The sequence below is a fragment of the Tetranychus urticae genome, chromosome 2 (genome assembly GCF_039701765.1).
Source record: "Tetranychus urticae isolate SD_2017Ah chromosome 2, NJAU_TeUrti_SD_1.0, whole genome shotgun sequence".
NCBI classification, from domain to species: domain Eukaryota; kingdom Metazoa; phylum Arthropoda; class Arachnida; order Trombidiformes; family Tetranychidae; genus Tetranychus; species Tetranychus urticae.
Genome location: NC_142959.1, coordinates 19,114,254 through 19,128,618, shown reverse-complemented (window position 1 = coordinate 19,128,618; position 14,365 = coordinate 19,114,254). Strand labels below are relative to the sequence as shown.

The 14,365-nt window shown below is 32.7% G+C and overlaps 3 protein-coding genes and 3 long non-coding RNA genes across 6 annotated transcripts; 2 read left to right on the top strand and 4 right to left on the bottom strand.

Annotated features, from left to right (window-relative positions):
- Positions 1-168: 168 nt before the first annotated feature.
- Positions 169-6,665, bottom strand: LOC149094070 (uncharacterized). Its single transcript, XM_089267413.1, has 2 exons — positions 6,506-6,665; positions 169-2,984 (listed from the first exon to the last, which is right to left on the bottom strand). Exons 1-2 carry the CDS (start codon positions 6,663-6,665, stop codon positions 268-270), a joined length of 2,877 nt encoding a protein of 958 aa, XP_089123539.1. The 3' UTR covers positions 169-267.
- Positions 3,433-4,535, bottom strand: LOC107371202 (uncharacterized). Its single transcript, XR_016199160.1, has 3 exons — positions 4,393-4,535; positions 4,149-4,228; positions 3,433-4,062 (listed from the first exon to the last, which is right to left on the bottom strand). It is a non-coding gene; the product is annotated as an uncharacterized LOC107371202 (long non-coding RNA).
- LOC112539971 (uncharacterized) lies at positions 4,526-6,096 on the top strand. Its single transcript, XR_003084006.2, has 2 exons — positions 4,526-5,375; positions 5,464-6,096. It is a non-coding gene; the product is annotated as an uncharacterized LOC112539971 (long non-coding RNA).
- A 1,595-nt stretch (positions 6,666-8,260) lies between the features above and the next one.
- On the bottom strand, positions 8,261-9,901 carry LOC107371203 (charged multivesicular body protein 7). Its single transcript, XM_015939221.3, has one exon. The coding sequence runs from the start codon at positions 9,751-9,753 to the stop codon at positions 8,434-8,436; it is 1,320 nt and encodes a 439-aa protein (XP_015794707.1). The 5' UTR covers positions 9,754-9,901; the 3' UTR covers positions 8,261-8,433.
- A 1,218-nt stretch (positions 9,902-11,119) lies between these two features.
- On the bottom strand, positions 11,120-11,683 carry LOC149094069 (uncharacterized). Its single transcript, XR_016199315.1, has 2 exons — positions 11,442-11,683; positions 11,120-11,378 (listed from the first exon to the last, which is right to left on the bottom strand). It is a non-coding gene; the product is annotated as an uncharacterized LOC149094069 (long non-coding RNA).
- Positions 11,684-12,328: 645 nt separating this feature from the next.
- Positions 12,329-14,234, top strand: LOC107371673 (lipase member J-like). Its single transcript, XM_015939817.3, has 4 exons — positions 12,329-12,947; positions 13,001-13,090; positions 13,269-13,844; positions 13,916-14,234. Exons 1-4 carry the CDS (start codon positions 12,434-12,436, stop codon positions 14,074-14,076), a joined length of 1,341 nt encoding a protein of 446 aa, XP_015795303.1. The 5' UTR covers positions 12,329-12,433; the 3' UTR covers positions 14,077-14,234.
- Positions 14,235-14,365: the final 131 nt, after the last annotated feature.

Sequence of the window (14,365 nt, the reverse complement as noted above, 5' to 3'; positions counted from 1 at the left end):
TTGCTAAATCAAGTGTTAAGTAATCTCATCTTTAATCACTTGCACTTTATTTTTATTTGTCATTAATAAATCGAAATTTAAGAAGTAGGAATCCCTTTCATTAGTGATCACGAATTTGTTCGTTATAATTTGAAATAATCAGATTAACCAAAGGTTACTCTTTAGGTGTTATGTACAAAAATCATTTATTGATCGATTTTGTTTTTATTATACATTTAAAGCCGTTTAAACAAGTCCAGCTTCAACGGTCATTTTTTAATTAGTCAATCATGGAAGGTAACCAAGCTCATTAAATAAATCAATTTTAGATAAATGTTGATCTTCATTGGTTTCGCCATTTTCCGGTTTTCCTTTCTTTGTCCCCTTTGAAGTACCATTAGCGACTAAAAGTGCATCAACCTGACAAGTGGTTTGATTCTTTCGCTTCTCAATTAATTGTTTCAAATTTTCAAGACCAGTTCGTTCTTCAGGAAGTTCTTGTGTTCCCATTACTTTGGTTGAACTGTAATTGTCATTAACTGTTTCCATTCCGAGAAAATAGCCTTTAGTCTGATTACTTGATTGACCATTCAACTGTAATCTATTTAATGGTAAATTGCCATTAGACAGACCTAATTTACGATCACCAATGTAATCTAAAGGTTCAGCTAAAGATAAATAACGAAGATCACGATCAGCAAAAAGATCAACTTTGTTTCGCTTCTTTTTCCGGCGAAATTTAAGGTTAAAAGATTTTCGAACCCAGGATCGAAGTTTCCAGCGCCCCAACCGACGAAACAGACCATTTGATGATGATAGTCGTGATGGTATATCACTTCGATAATGATTAGGATAAAGTGTTAAATGATTATTGTGATTGTTAGATGATCCTAGAGGCCATCCACCATGAAGGTGGCCATTAATAGCTGGATTGACTTTAACCATTGGTGGATAAATTGAATTATCTCGTAAATCATCTTCAACGAAAGTTAACAAACCATCACCATCAATTAAATCACTTGAAAGGAAAGCAGAGTCATTTGTTAAATCGGTTAAATTATCATCCTCAATGATACGGTTGAATCCATTGTAAGCTGACTTTGAATAGCGTTCATTATGACGAAAATCGTTCAAATGGTTATGACAAGAATGGTCCGAATCGTTATTGATGATACAGTTGTTACTCTTATTGTGACTAGATGTTGCTGATTGACAATTATTTTTCATTTTACTTCTTCCATTAATCCTGTGATTATTATTATTGGTATTAACGAATCGTTGACCTCTTCGACCTAGTTTACTTAAATTCTCGTCTTCACTTATATTTGGCACTTTTGGTGATGTTAGGGGGTCGATTGGTTGTTTATTGTTGGCGATGGTTTCTTGGAGCGTACTTTTGTATCGGTGGTTATTTTGATTGATTGATTCATTGTATTTAAATTGGACAACATAACCATTGTAATTATTTGTCTCAATCTGGTTGGGTTTGGATTGAGTTAATGGTTTGACTGCAGTTGAATTGTCCAAACCATTTGAATAATTCATATTGTGATCTCTTTTAGTGACTCGTTCGCTCTGATGACTATTATTCGAGTTTAATTGTCTCTCCAATTGTCCATTTGATAAGCAAGCTTGGCACATTGAATATTGGGAAGATGAATGTTGAGATAATTGTTCTGATTTAGAAACACTTCTTTTATCCTGCCTGATAACCCTGGATAAGTCTGATGAGGAACTCAGCCCATGCTGTGTATTACTATTTATTTTAATACCAGCCGAAGAAGGCCATGGCCGCAAACCTATTTCACGACGGTAATTGAACATTTCTCTTCTCGGAGATGAGGAAGATAGCCCAGATGATCTTGTTGATTGAATTAACCCCACAAAACGTGGCTCCTCTGAGTTAACGGTTAATCTTGAGGTTCTATCAGTTAACAGTGAGGGTGACTCAGTTCCAACAACATGGCGAGGATCGGCAGAGATTGTTGAAGAGGACAATTGTCGAGATGACGTACGAGATTCAACTTCATCAAATGTTGAATAAGAATAGCATGGTAAATCACTTTGTAACGGGACCGAAGGGTTACCAACCTTTAAAATACCATTCTGAACATCAGATAGGTTGGAAGATAGGTTTATGGCATCTTCAATTGTACAACAAGCAAATAAGTGACACTCGAAAATTTTAGGTGATGAGACTTTACGTAGGACACATAAAAATAACGGAGGATGACTTAAAGATGATAAAAATCGCGATCTACTTGTTGTTAAAGGAGTGTAAGAAGAAGCTTTAAGAACAGCTGTTGAACAAGAGAGCGGGATAAAAGCGGCGCCAAGACGATGGCGACCTCTAACCTTAACCGGACGACAATTAAATCTGACTCCAGCCCATAGCACAATATTAGATAAAGGTGTAATCACTTTGGTGACAACAATTCGGTTTGGATTAACATTGGATTGTCCAACAACGGATAGTGTTGTAGCAGCTGAAGGGTCAGGTTCAGCGATAACAACACCATAATTACATATTTCAATAATTTGATAAGCTGGCGATGGTGTTGATGAGAAGGAAGAGGAAGACGAAGAACTGGTTTGATTAGATGAAGTGGAAACAAATTTACGCTGAGCAATTGTGTAAAGGTCAATCAATTCACTTTGTATGGCTGTTATACCCTTATTGAGAATTGCTGATCGACCTGTTGCTCTAATTGCACCCAGATATTTAACTTTGACACTTGTTAACGATGATCCAAGGGAATCACTTGAAAGAGGTGAATTTTCACGCTGTTGTTTGTGATGATACTGGTGATGGTGAGAGCGGTAACGACTGCGTCCAGGAACACGTTGATTACATCGGTGCTGTTGAGATTTGGGTTGTTGTTGATGATGAGGGTAACAACTATCGACACTTTCCTTTGACCGATATCCTAATAATAGATCCTCAGGTTCACCATTCACTTCATCGACCACTGGTGAAAGAGGCAGCTTATTTGAAAAGGACAAAACTGATGTTGATAACATAGTTTAGTAAAAACAATAAAGAAAAAAACCACAAAATCAATTAATCTTTCAATTTAACATAACTGATAAACATATTTAGGTTGATTGGGTATTCAATGAGTTAACAATTCCAATCTTTGATAAACATTTTTAATCCAGAGCTGAGGGTAAACCTGTTGACATAATCACTAATCGAGGTCGCCATCTTATCACAATAAAGAGATTGGATCTAATCAGATATCAGTCAATATCGATATTGATACAATGAGGGATATAAATTATGATCGGTGAAAAGGTTAACACTTAATGGTAAATCCAAGTGAAAGTAATGAAAGCTTTCTCCAATAGAACTGAAGAACTGAAGACGACGAAGATGAGGAAGGTGGACGAAGAGAAGGAGAGAGAATGATGATTAAGATGATGATAGAGAAAGAAAGAGAAACTGAAAGCAGCTGTCAAAAGAAACCAGTTTTAATTTAAATGGCCTTAAACGAAATGAAATGATCATTGAAACTATTAAATCTGACGTTTTTTTCAGCGTAAATGTTGTTTACAACGGGCTTCATTGAAATGTAAACGCTACAATAATGATAATAATAATAGTCATAATAAATAAGATGATGATCAAGATGATGATAATAAATGGCCTAATGATGATAATGATGACCAGGATCAACCTAGACCAGTTATGTTTTGAATGTTCAATTTCTTGGAAGAGAGAGAAAAAAATTGTTGTGTGAAAAATTGATAAATCATTTTTCATTGATTTTACTGTTTTCTTTCCTTTCTTGGAATTGATGTGTTTCTATCTGAGAAATAACATGATGATTGCGATGATGATTGAATAATAATATTTATAAGAAGATGAAAAAGTTCGTGTGAAAGTATAATTTTTTGTTTCTTGCTTCATCTTCAACTGGCAATTGGCTTCCTCTTGGCCTAATTTGAACCATGTTAACCCAGTAACAATTTCAAGACTTTCATCTTTACTTTCTCCTTCAACATCATCTTCTTCTTTGTTTTTAACTCTTTCCACCATCAAATCTCATCATGTGGAACGCCCTGGTCATCATTCAAACTGAACTTCAACAATAACAAAAAACAACAGTAAGATTAACATTTGCTGGTAATAATGATTCGTTTTGAACAATCAACTTTCCTTTTCTTACCTTTTTCTCTTCTTCTTCCTCTTGTTCCTCTTCATCTTCGCCATCTTCCAAGGTAACTTGAATCTGTTTATAACTTTTCTCTAGGTCATCATTTGTTTCAACAATGAATAAAGAATTAATCAAACAACAATGAGCTACTTTATTCAGCTCACATTTTCATAGTTTTTTTTTTCACTAGAAGTACAACAAAAAATTGAACTTCCAACATTCATTTATTGGAGTAAATTAAAAGCAAATAACATACCATTTTTGTTTCCTACTTGGCGTTCAGATGATTATAATTCAATAAGTTCAACGAATATTCAATGATGTCAAAAAACTACTCTGATTAGGCTAATTTAATAAAAACAATTGTATCGTTTGATTTTATTTACAACGTCTGATTGGGTCTTTGGAGGCAGCTCCATCTTTAATCAAATGGCAAGACTTTTTTTTGCATAACAGACATTTTTCGAGATTTTCAACAGCAGCTTTTGTTATTTGTTTTGTTTTAAACACTTTTCCTTTGACATGATTGTTTAACAGTCAAGTTTAATTTTAATTAGTCAATATAACCTTGTCTTTGAGTGATAATTTAGTGCTGTTAATGTTGTCGAGTGGATTTCTCATACATTTATGGTTTTCCCGAGTCAAGAGTTACTGGCTATTTTGTGTTTAATGTTGACACTTGTCTGCTGCATAAATGTGCTTCAATAATTGATTCAAAATGTTTCTACTTCATTTTTCTTCAAGTGATTTATCATTAATGCATTTGATCAAGTATATTAATGGTCGCTCAAAATTATCAGCTATTTGTGTGTTACACCTTGAATTGGTTGAACACTTAACTTACCAGTGAAAAACGTTTTACAAACGCTATTCAAGTTTGAATGAACCTTAATGAAAGAGTCATAATCAATCATAAACCAAATATACAAACAAACAAAAAATCAATCAATGTTAATGGCTGTTATTAACTCTTACCTGGCAATGATTAGATTATTTTGCATTGACCAGAACAATTACCTCAAACAAGTCAAATTATGTTGGAAAAAAACAAAGGACAAAAAAGTGAATTGACCATTGCTCTTTATTAAACGTATTACTATTAATGGATTGTATTGTTAATAATGCATGTAAATTGTTGAAAGGGTAAACCCTTTTTAACTAATTTGTTGTACCTTTGTTGTACTAACTGTTTACTAATTAACCGCACAAGTTAAGGTCAGTTGGTGATGTTAATGAAAGGTAAGTTGATATCTATTGTACAATGAAGCTATTTCATTTGTTTTGTAATCTGACATTTATACAAACACATTTTTTCTAATTATTTCAGGTTTTAACTGACCATCAACTCAAGCTTAATTAGTTGGAAAACAATTGAGGATTCTTACACGTTCAACAATTTAATGGCATAACACAAATGCCATGACAGTAACAAGATCAAAGCCAAGAAGTGTCAAACTCTGGTCAGTAAAAATTTAGAAGGAAATCGGAGGAAGTATCATTTTTGGCGATTTATCTTAAAATGGCCATGGATTTCTCATCTTGGAAGGAACAGCAAACAATCGGAAATTTTCTTGACCAAATACCGTGAATTTGATTGCTTTATCATATTTGGCTGACGAAATACAAGACTCTAAGTGATTGGCCGAGACTTGAACAGCCAGTATAAACAGCTTGCTATTAAACAGTCAACGATGATACAAATTGACTGGTATCAATGATATCTTTAAAATATTATATTTCATGTTATTACATGTTACACGATTATTAACCTCAATATCATTGATTGTAAACCTTCAATGTTTAACAATCTCAGGGTTTTACATGATTGAAAGTGAAGCCTAAAGTGGTTCAACATTTTAAGGTGAAAGTTGAATAGATAAAGATACAAAAAGATATTACATAAAAAAACAATGAAATATTAATAATAATGGTAATAAAGTAACTCCAATTATCTAATTAACTTTATAAGTCGTTAATCTTGTTTCAAGCTTTCCTGGTTTTAACTGTTAATCAGAAACAAAAATCAGGGTTTGTCAAATCACGTTTACCTTTGACCGGAATATGAGCAAAAATTAATAAATTGACTTTCAATTTTTAACTCTTTAACATATTATCTATAACGGTCATTGATTACAAACTGTGATTAATGTAGGAAATGAAATCTGAATAATTTAACAGTCAAATTTCAATTAGATTTACCAATTTCATCTTGAAGCTCATCTTGCAGCTTAGCCTGAAACTGATCATATTTAGGTTGCTAATACAATGGTAATAATAGTGGTCAACAATTCATTAAACTTGAGATTCAATTACGATTCAATTAATAGACTTGATTGTCTGATGGATGTGTTATAAAATACAGTATTTACCTTCAATTGTTAACAAATTGGAGTCTAACGTGTTTACCAGTGAAGGCCTTCCTTTCAATACATTTTTGTCTCTCTCTCCTTGTGATGAACCTTTAATTGTGATTTTTCTTGTGTGTTGGTTAATTAAAGAGGGAGAATCAAGTAAATTATGTATTATCATTATTGTTATCATTATAATGATCATGTCGTGATTACTGTTGTTGTTGTACTGGTCAGTAGAAGCTATCAGGTTAAGCCAAACCTAAAAATTGAGGAAACAAAAAAGGTAAATGATAAACTTGAAATGAATTGTATTATATTTTATAATGTAAAGTATTACATGATTTTTGTCTTTTAATTTTCATTAACTATTCAATCATTAATTGTTCAACTAAATAATTAATCCATAAAATAAATAATTTATACAAAGATTGAGTTCGGAATATTTGATTGTCTTCAGTCAACATCAAGAAACAAACAACTAGTTTCAAGTGTTTGCATAATTACCAATCATTTCATTCATCATAACCATCATTCTCATCATATTTGTCCCTTCATTAACCTGCCATTTTCAGTGAAAAAGCATACTTAATCATTTCTTGTTCAACCATTATGAATGATTACCATTAAGATTTACAGATTAACTTTCATTATTTAGTTTACATCTATTAACATTATGAGTTTGTAGCAATTTACTTGAATATTATAATAAATGATTTATTATTATGATCATCACTTGATTTCATTTTCAATCTAATTTGGTTTCCCTTTCAAAGTGTTTCATGTTGCATTTTAACCCAAAAATCACAAATCTTGGTCAATTTATGATTTAATCGTAGTTTGATTTTTGATTGAGACCAAATTGTTAAACATTATGACATGAATTCATGTAGATTGACTTTACTTGAAACTCATAAATGATCAAAATTGCCGTGGTCCTGACAACAGTTATTGAATTGTATTTGATAAATGTCATGTTTAACAAAAACATATGTTAATCTCCTTCAACTTAGAAACTAGATTAACGTAATTCTTTGAAAATTCTGGGTTAATCTGGATCGAATAAATTGCTGCATTACATTTAAGGTCATTTAATGATATGTGCGTCTGTTGTTTCTGTATAATTTCATTATTAACTCTCTTTTAATAAACATTATTGTTGTCATTATCATCATCTTTCATCTTTCCAGTTGCTATTACTTGTATATTTTAGTAATGATTATATCGACAATTATTTTGTTGATTGTGGTGAATTAAACGAAACACTTTTTTTCCTTCTCACTCTAATTTAATCACTTGTTTTCCCTAAAGAATCAAACTTGCTTTCCAGTAGAATTGTAATATTTCATGTAATTCAATTATGAGAAAGTGAATAGCTATGAGAAAAGGTTATTTCATTTGTTTGACAAATCTTCTAATCAATCACAATAAATCATTTTAATAATCGCTACATAATTTACTTTATTTCATGAATGAACGGCAAATAATTTCTATAATTTCTTTATTGTTACTTTCAATCAGAAGCTTTTATTTCTATCATCGTGTTAGTTGAAATTGAAAAAATCATGTAAGTTTACAAAGTTTAAAAGTTTAGATACATTATTTAATAGCGTTGAGACAAGATGGACAGACAACATGATAGTAAAGAGATGGTCAAGGAATGGAATCGAAAGCCAAGTATTTAGGTTCATTGGAAAATTCGGTTCTTTTATGGAAGCAGTGTAAAACCATTTGAAATCTGAAGTGAGATTATTGAAGAGATAAGAATGAGCACAATTAAACAGTTGTAGAAAAAATTTAATTTAAGCTGAAAATATTGTTAAAAGTAAAGACAAGACTAAAACAATTAGTTTGATTTGGGGCAATATAGTTGTAACAGATTTTTTTACTGTTCAGAAATCCATTGCCAGCACTTGAGAGTTTAACTTAAATTCCGACTAAAGGTTTCTTTAATTTGCCTTTCGCTTGATTGACTTGCGAGATGATCCTTCCATCAATTCATCATCATCTGTGATAGGTCGACGAAGATTTTCAAGCCGTGTGTACAAATCTTCAAGTTTGTCATCAGTAACTTTGGGTGAGCGGTCTGGAACTTTAGGTACTTCAATATCTTCATCTTCTGCCATGAATGCTTTCAATTCAGCTTCCAATTCGTCATCATCAATAATGGTTGTCGCCATGCTTCGACCCAAGTCACTGAGAACATCATTTTGATTTTCGAAAACATCTTCAATGCTGGAAATGGTATCATTAATTTCTTCGTGTTTAAGCTGCGCTGATTTTAAAACATCAGCAACCTCTCTGTAAGCATGAACAACAGCTTTGTTTGATTGAACATCAACCAATTTCTCCGAAAGACAATGAATATTATCAAGCTGAGCTTCTTTCTTGCTCAAAACGTCCTCCAACCTCTTTTTCTTTCTTAATAATGCCTTGGCTTTTATTCTGTTGGAAGATTTTACGGCAGCCTTCGCCTCTTCGAGAGCTTTCTCGATTTCAATTTCAACCTTGATTATATCATCTTCGATTAGATCACGAGCTGATTCAAGCCTTCTCAAGCTTATATCCATATCACTGAACTGAATGTTATCACCAAATTTGATATATTTAGTTCCTTTGTCTTCCATAGTAACAGCTTGCTTGTTAGCGATTAAATATAACAACAAAACATCCAACTGATCGGGTTCTATTTCAAAATTGGTCAAAATCAGTCGTTCGAATTCTTCATATTTGAGACATTTGTCAATATATTGATGCTCCGTGAGTAGTGTCATCAGTTCCTTGGCTCCAGAAGTTACTGCATCAACGTTCACCAATGCTAAGCTATTAGTAATATCTGGATCGATTATTTCACATTCTTCTTGTTCATCTCCTTGATTATTAAACCATGATAAACCAAATTTCAGAGGTTTGCTTAAAGATCCCAATCCCCAGGATAGCCAGCTTGAATTGGAACCATTATCAGCACAAACATTATTAATAAAATAATCTCGAGACACAAGATTATTACGACGTTTCAGTTCAGATGCCACAAGTCTTAAGCACTCTAAATCAGGTATCAAGTTATCACGTTTGAAAGCCTTGCTGATTTCAACCAAATTAAACTGGTACCTTTTCTCCTTCACACTCCATTCATTGATTGCTCCAATCCAATAATTAAGTTTGGAGTCAAAACCTTCAGGATTACTTGCTCGATTACGAAATTTGCTGTATAAATGTCGGATTCGGGTTAAGCTTAACGGAGGTGATCCTTTATCCGTATTAGGCATGACTACAGATGATTAGCAAAGCACAATTTAAAATTAATTGAAAATAGTAGAAAGAATCAAAAGAAATTAACAACAAAATAACAAAGATTTGAAATGCAGCAGAATATTTAAAATAGCCAATCACATTGCATCATCTGTCGTCAGCTGTTTCCTAACCCAAAATAATCCATCTACAATGTAGTTTCTACATTTACCCGCTCTTTTCAGTTTTGCCTTCTTTACAAAATTGCGTAAAAATAACATAAGAAATTAATTCCCATCTAATATCAATTTAATGAGATGATTGCTAGACAGTTTTTTTAAATTAATAAATTTTAAATAATATCTTTTTTAATCAAATATCATGCTTTAAGTTGATGATGTTTATTTCAATCATAATTTTGTTGCCTTGATATTGAAAATTCCTTCCATTCATTTGTTCAAAATTTACACTATTTTTCCTCATTTATTTTGTTGAAAGCTTTATGTTATGATGATAGCTAAAAATTACTAATGATTCCATTGCAATTGAGTGATCTGATTTATTTGAGTGTTGCAAGTTTCAATAAAAATAATTGATTTTGATGACAAGTTTTCAATTTTTTTGTGGTTTTAAAATGGTTCACTAGATGGAAGCTCAAACAAATACCGTATTTTCACTTATTGGTTACTCTTACAATTGTATTATAAATTATAATACATGGTGAAGCAGTTTCAAGTTTTTCGTTGTTGCCAAGTAATCGATCGGTAATCCTGGGTTAGGGTCTTTGTAATTTATCGGCACAAGTTTGCAGTGAAGCATTAGAAAGAGAATCTGTCTGGCTAATTTGTTTTTTTCGCCTGGTTACATCCATAATATATATTATGAATGTTCAAATCGACAGTTAAGACCAGAGCGTTGACTGGATTATGGGACTTGCCTCGAAGGTCCTGGCCACCATGTAGCAATTTGCTAATAGTTGCTCCAAGAGCATTGATGAATTTCATTTTTTCATAGGCATTCGAGCAGACTTGGTGACATGTAATGACAGCAATTCTCTGATTTTTCCATACAAAAATATTGGCCAAAATATCATCTCTGAGAATATCGAATTTGATCAGAGGTTCTGGTTTATTAACTGTTTTCTTTGTTATGGCCACAACAAGCTCTCTTGAACAATCGTAATTCCATACATCTCTGCATCCTTGTCTCTGATCTGGTCCTGGAGCATTAGCTCGAGCGGCAAGACCTTGAGAAAACCGGCTCTGGACTCGATTTGATGTTTCCTGAAAGGAGCATATGCAGTGGTATCTAGAACCAAACTTTTTTTTTGACAAAGTCTAAACTTTCGTTGGATAATTCTTCTCTATGTAAGTTTAAAGATGATATAAAAAACATTTATTCATATCAATACTTTGAGACATTTTAGCCTCAAAAAACTTTTTAATAACAGGAAAAGGGTACAATGGAAAGCGCTAAAAAGCGAAATGGAATATTATATAAAAAAGGCGGCTTATTCAAATCATACGTATAGACAGTCACATTTCGGTTTACCATATTTTTTAACACAATTGCGGAGGATCAGATGCATTTCCTTTCTGTGTTTGTCAATATAAGGTCGGTTGTCTCGGTGAGTCCTAAACCATCCATTCACTCGTTTTAAAACCTGAAAATAAAGAAAAATCAGTTAAAATTTCAAATATTAATGATAAATAAAATAGCCAATTACCTTGGTGTATGGATGGTTAGCGCAGGGACACACTCCAATAGAGTGTTTCCCTCCAGGCTTGTAGGGGGTGAAAGAGGATCTCCCTGGAGCCTTTGGCATCTTGTTTATGAGCAGATTACACTGAAAATTACTATAAATTGATGAACACTTAATTAACTTTGTTTTCAGATTTGTACACAAATAACGGATTCTCTACTCTTTGGTCTTGATGAGATACTTTTCGCAACGCCTTCTATTGTAAAATTTTAGATCTATGCAGACTATTGTACTTACGGATGTTAAGTTCATGCAAGAGGCCGGGTTACAGAGATGGGCATAAAGATGTTGACTTAATGTTAGCTTAATGGTCAGCATTGGCGATAAGCCATGATTAACCATGATTAGCCATGTTGTTTATATCAGATTAATTCTTGGATTATTTGATCCAAATTACCACACTTAGCTAGTCAAATGGTTTTTTAGCGAAATTAAGTTGCAATTCAATGTACTGTAAATGATTACAGTGAGTGTGACCTTTATGTGAAGTTGATAGTAAAACTAAAATAAATTCATCATCAATTCTTAGCTCACTGTACGTGTGCGGTAAGAGCACGTACAATACTCATGGCTCATGAGCTATTGTTTTTGGTCAAATTGAGCTTTTACTCTCCGGCTAATAGAGAAAAGGTTTAGCAATAACAACGGATCTCGGAAAGTAAATCACAAAATTTAAAATTTTCATAAAAAATTCTCTATTAATAGATTTCTGAGTTTCTGATCTTGGCCTTGAAAAAGAGGCTTGAGACATTATAAACGTGGCTATGGTAATAGTACAGCTATGTAAATGCTATTGATTTAAAAACAATTGGAGTGATAACGAGTACACTATTTGTATAACCAATTATTATAAACGACTGAAGTGAAAAAATGATTAAAATGTTGGGTTTACTTTTGATGAGCTTACATTTGAAGTTTACTTTTTTCAATCAAATGATCCAACATTTTAGCTTAAAATGATCTGTTTATTTTATATCACTTTTTACATTTCAATTGTTCATAAATGTTGTGGAGTGACCGTTGAGAAAGCTGGTCCAGCACCGATTGAATCAACTAATCCAACTCTTGCTGAAGAACAAGCATTTCTGAAGTTGGTTGGTAATGGAGATCCAGATGAAGCGGCAAGTTGTGGACAACTCATTGAATCTCGAGGATTTCAATATGAGCGTTATTATGTGACAACAAAAGATGGTTATATCCTTCAAAATTTCCGGATCATCAATCGTTATGCGAGAGAAGCTCGAAAAACTCTTAAACCTGTCTTACTAGTGCATCCATTATTCACGTCATGTGCATCCTGGTTGTTCAATTCACCCGGTGGACACATAAAGCCGTGGATAGGCTGTAATCCACCAAATGACACTTCAGCTGCACTTGGATTCCTTTTGGCCAACTTGGGTTATGACGTTTGGATTATTAATGTTCGAGGAACATCTTATTCAACTAATCATACACATCTTGATCCTGAAGGTAACAGTTTTTATTTATAAAATTGATTCAATAATAATACGCTTTCTTTTCAGATCCTGAGTTTTGGGATTACAGTTTCTACGAAATTGGAATTTACGATGTTACAGCAACAGTTGAACATATTAAAAATGAAACTGGATTCGGTAAGTTTATCACAAAATTCAAAAACACAAAAAAATTCAATGCATATTGACTGTCATGAAAACGAAAACCCTAGTTTCTCATGAAAAGTCCATTTTGTAAATTTTGTAAATCTAGTGAACTTTAAAAAGGAGACTGAAAGTTATTTGCTAATCAAAAATATATGATTTTTCATTGCAGAAAAGATAATTGTTATTGCTTTTTCACAAGGAACACTCCAAATGATTACTCAAATGTCTCTGATGCCATGGTTTCAAGATAATTACGATATCGTCATCCTGGCTACACCGGGTGGGTTTGTTGGTGAATATGGTTTTTTTGCTTCAATACCGAATAAGCCTGCACAAGAACTGTTTAGTTTGAGCAATGGGCCCTTCCCAAGCGATTCAGCTTCATTCTTGAGTTCACTTTCTGTATTATGTGCTCAACAATTAACAAATCCCATCTGCGTAACACTTGTTGGAACTTTAGGTATTGATCGAAAACAACTCAACGCATCGAGACTTAATGTTTATGTAAGTCTTCTTGACCGAACCTCGAATAAAAATCTACTCCACATCTTCCAATCCGTTGAAAGAGATCACTTGAGTTTCTTTGATAATGGTGAAGTTAAGAATTACGCTTTATACGGCTCGGCTGAGCCTCCAGAGTTTCCTTATTACAATATTAATCCAAATAAATTGATATTCATGAGTGGCTTGAATGACCAGGTTATAGATCAACGAAATGTCCAAAAATTTAGAAATTCACTCTGTGGTAAGAATCAAAATATTTAATCAATTCATCAGCTTACAACCATAAATAATGAAACCTTTTTTCATCTCCAGACCGAGTTGACACTGATCATATAATTCAAGATCCTTATTGGAATCATGGTGATTATATAATAGCACTCCAAGCATATGAATACTTCGGTAGCGTTGTGGTTGATCTAATCAGGGAACGTGGCGACTTGACTGAATGTAAGCTAAAACTATCTGGAAATTAGTTTCTTTCAAAGTGTCTTAAAGATGTATAACATGGTTTCATAATGGTAAATCTATTGCAATTGTGATTTAATAGAAATATTGTCAATTTCAATATCCAATTAGCTTATTTCTATGTATATGAAATATATCATTTAATAAAAAATATTCAACAAAATAATTTTTATGATTATTTAGGTGCTGCATGAAAATAACCGAAGTGAAAGCCTTTATAATACATGTATATGAGCATAAGAAATACAACAAAACGGTTCGTTTTATCGCAAAACTGAGTCTAAGTTCAATTTTTCC

Bases quoted from the DNA above. Each gene is read 5' to 3' on its own strand.
- LOC107371673 (XM_015939817.3), top strand. From the start codon at position 12,434: ATGATCTGTTTATTTTATATCACTTTTTACATTTCAATTGTTCATAAA. The intron at 12,948-13,000 runs GTAACAGTTTTT...CTTTCTTTTCAG, and splicing joins TACACATCTTGATCCTGAAG to ATCCTGAGTTTTGGGATTAC. The intron at 13,845-13,915 runs GTAAGAATCAAA...TTTCATCTCCAG, and splicing joins ATTTAGAAATTCACTCTGTG to ACCGAGTTGACACTGATCAT.
- LOC149094070 (XM_089267413.1), bottom strand. From the start codon at position 6,665: ATGATAATACATAATTTACTTGATTCTCCCTCTTTAATTAACCAACAC. The intron at 2,985-6,505 runs GTAAATACTGTA...TATCAACATCAG, and splicing joins CAATTTGTTAACAATTGAAG to TTTTGTCCTTTTCAAATAAG.
- LOC107371203 (XM_015939221.3), bottom strand. From the start codon at position 9,753: ATGCCTAATACGGATAAAGGATCACCTCCGTTAAGCTTAACCCGAATC.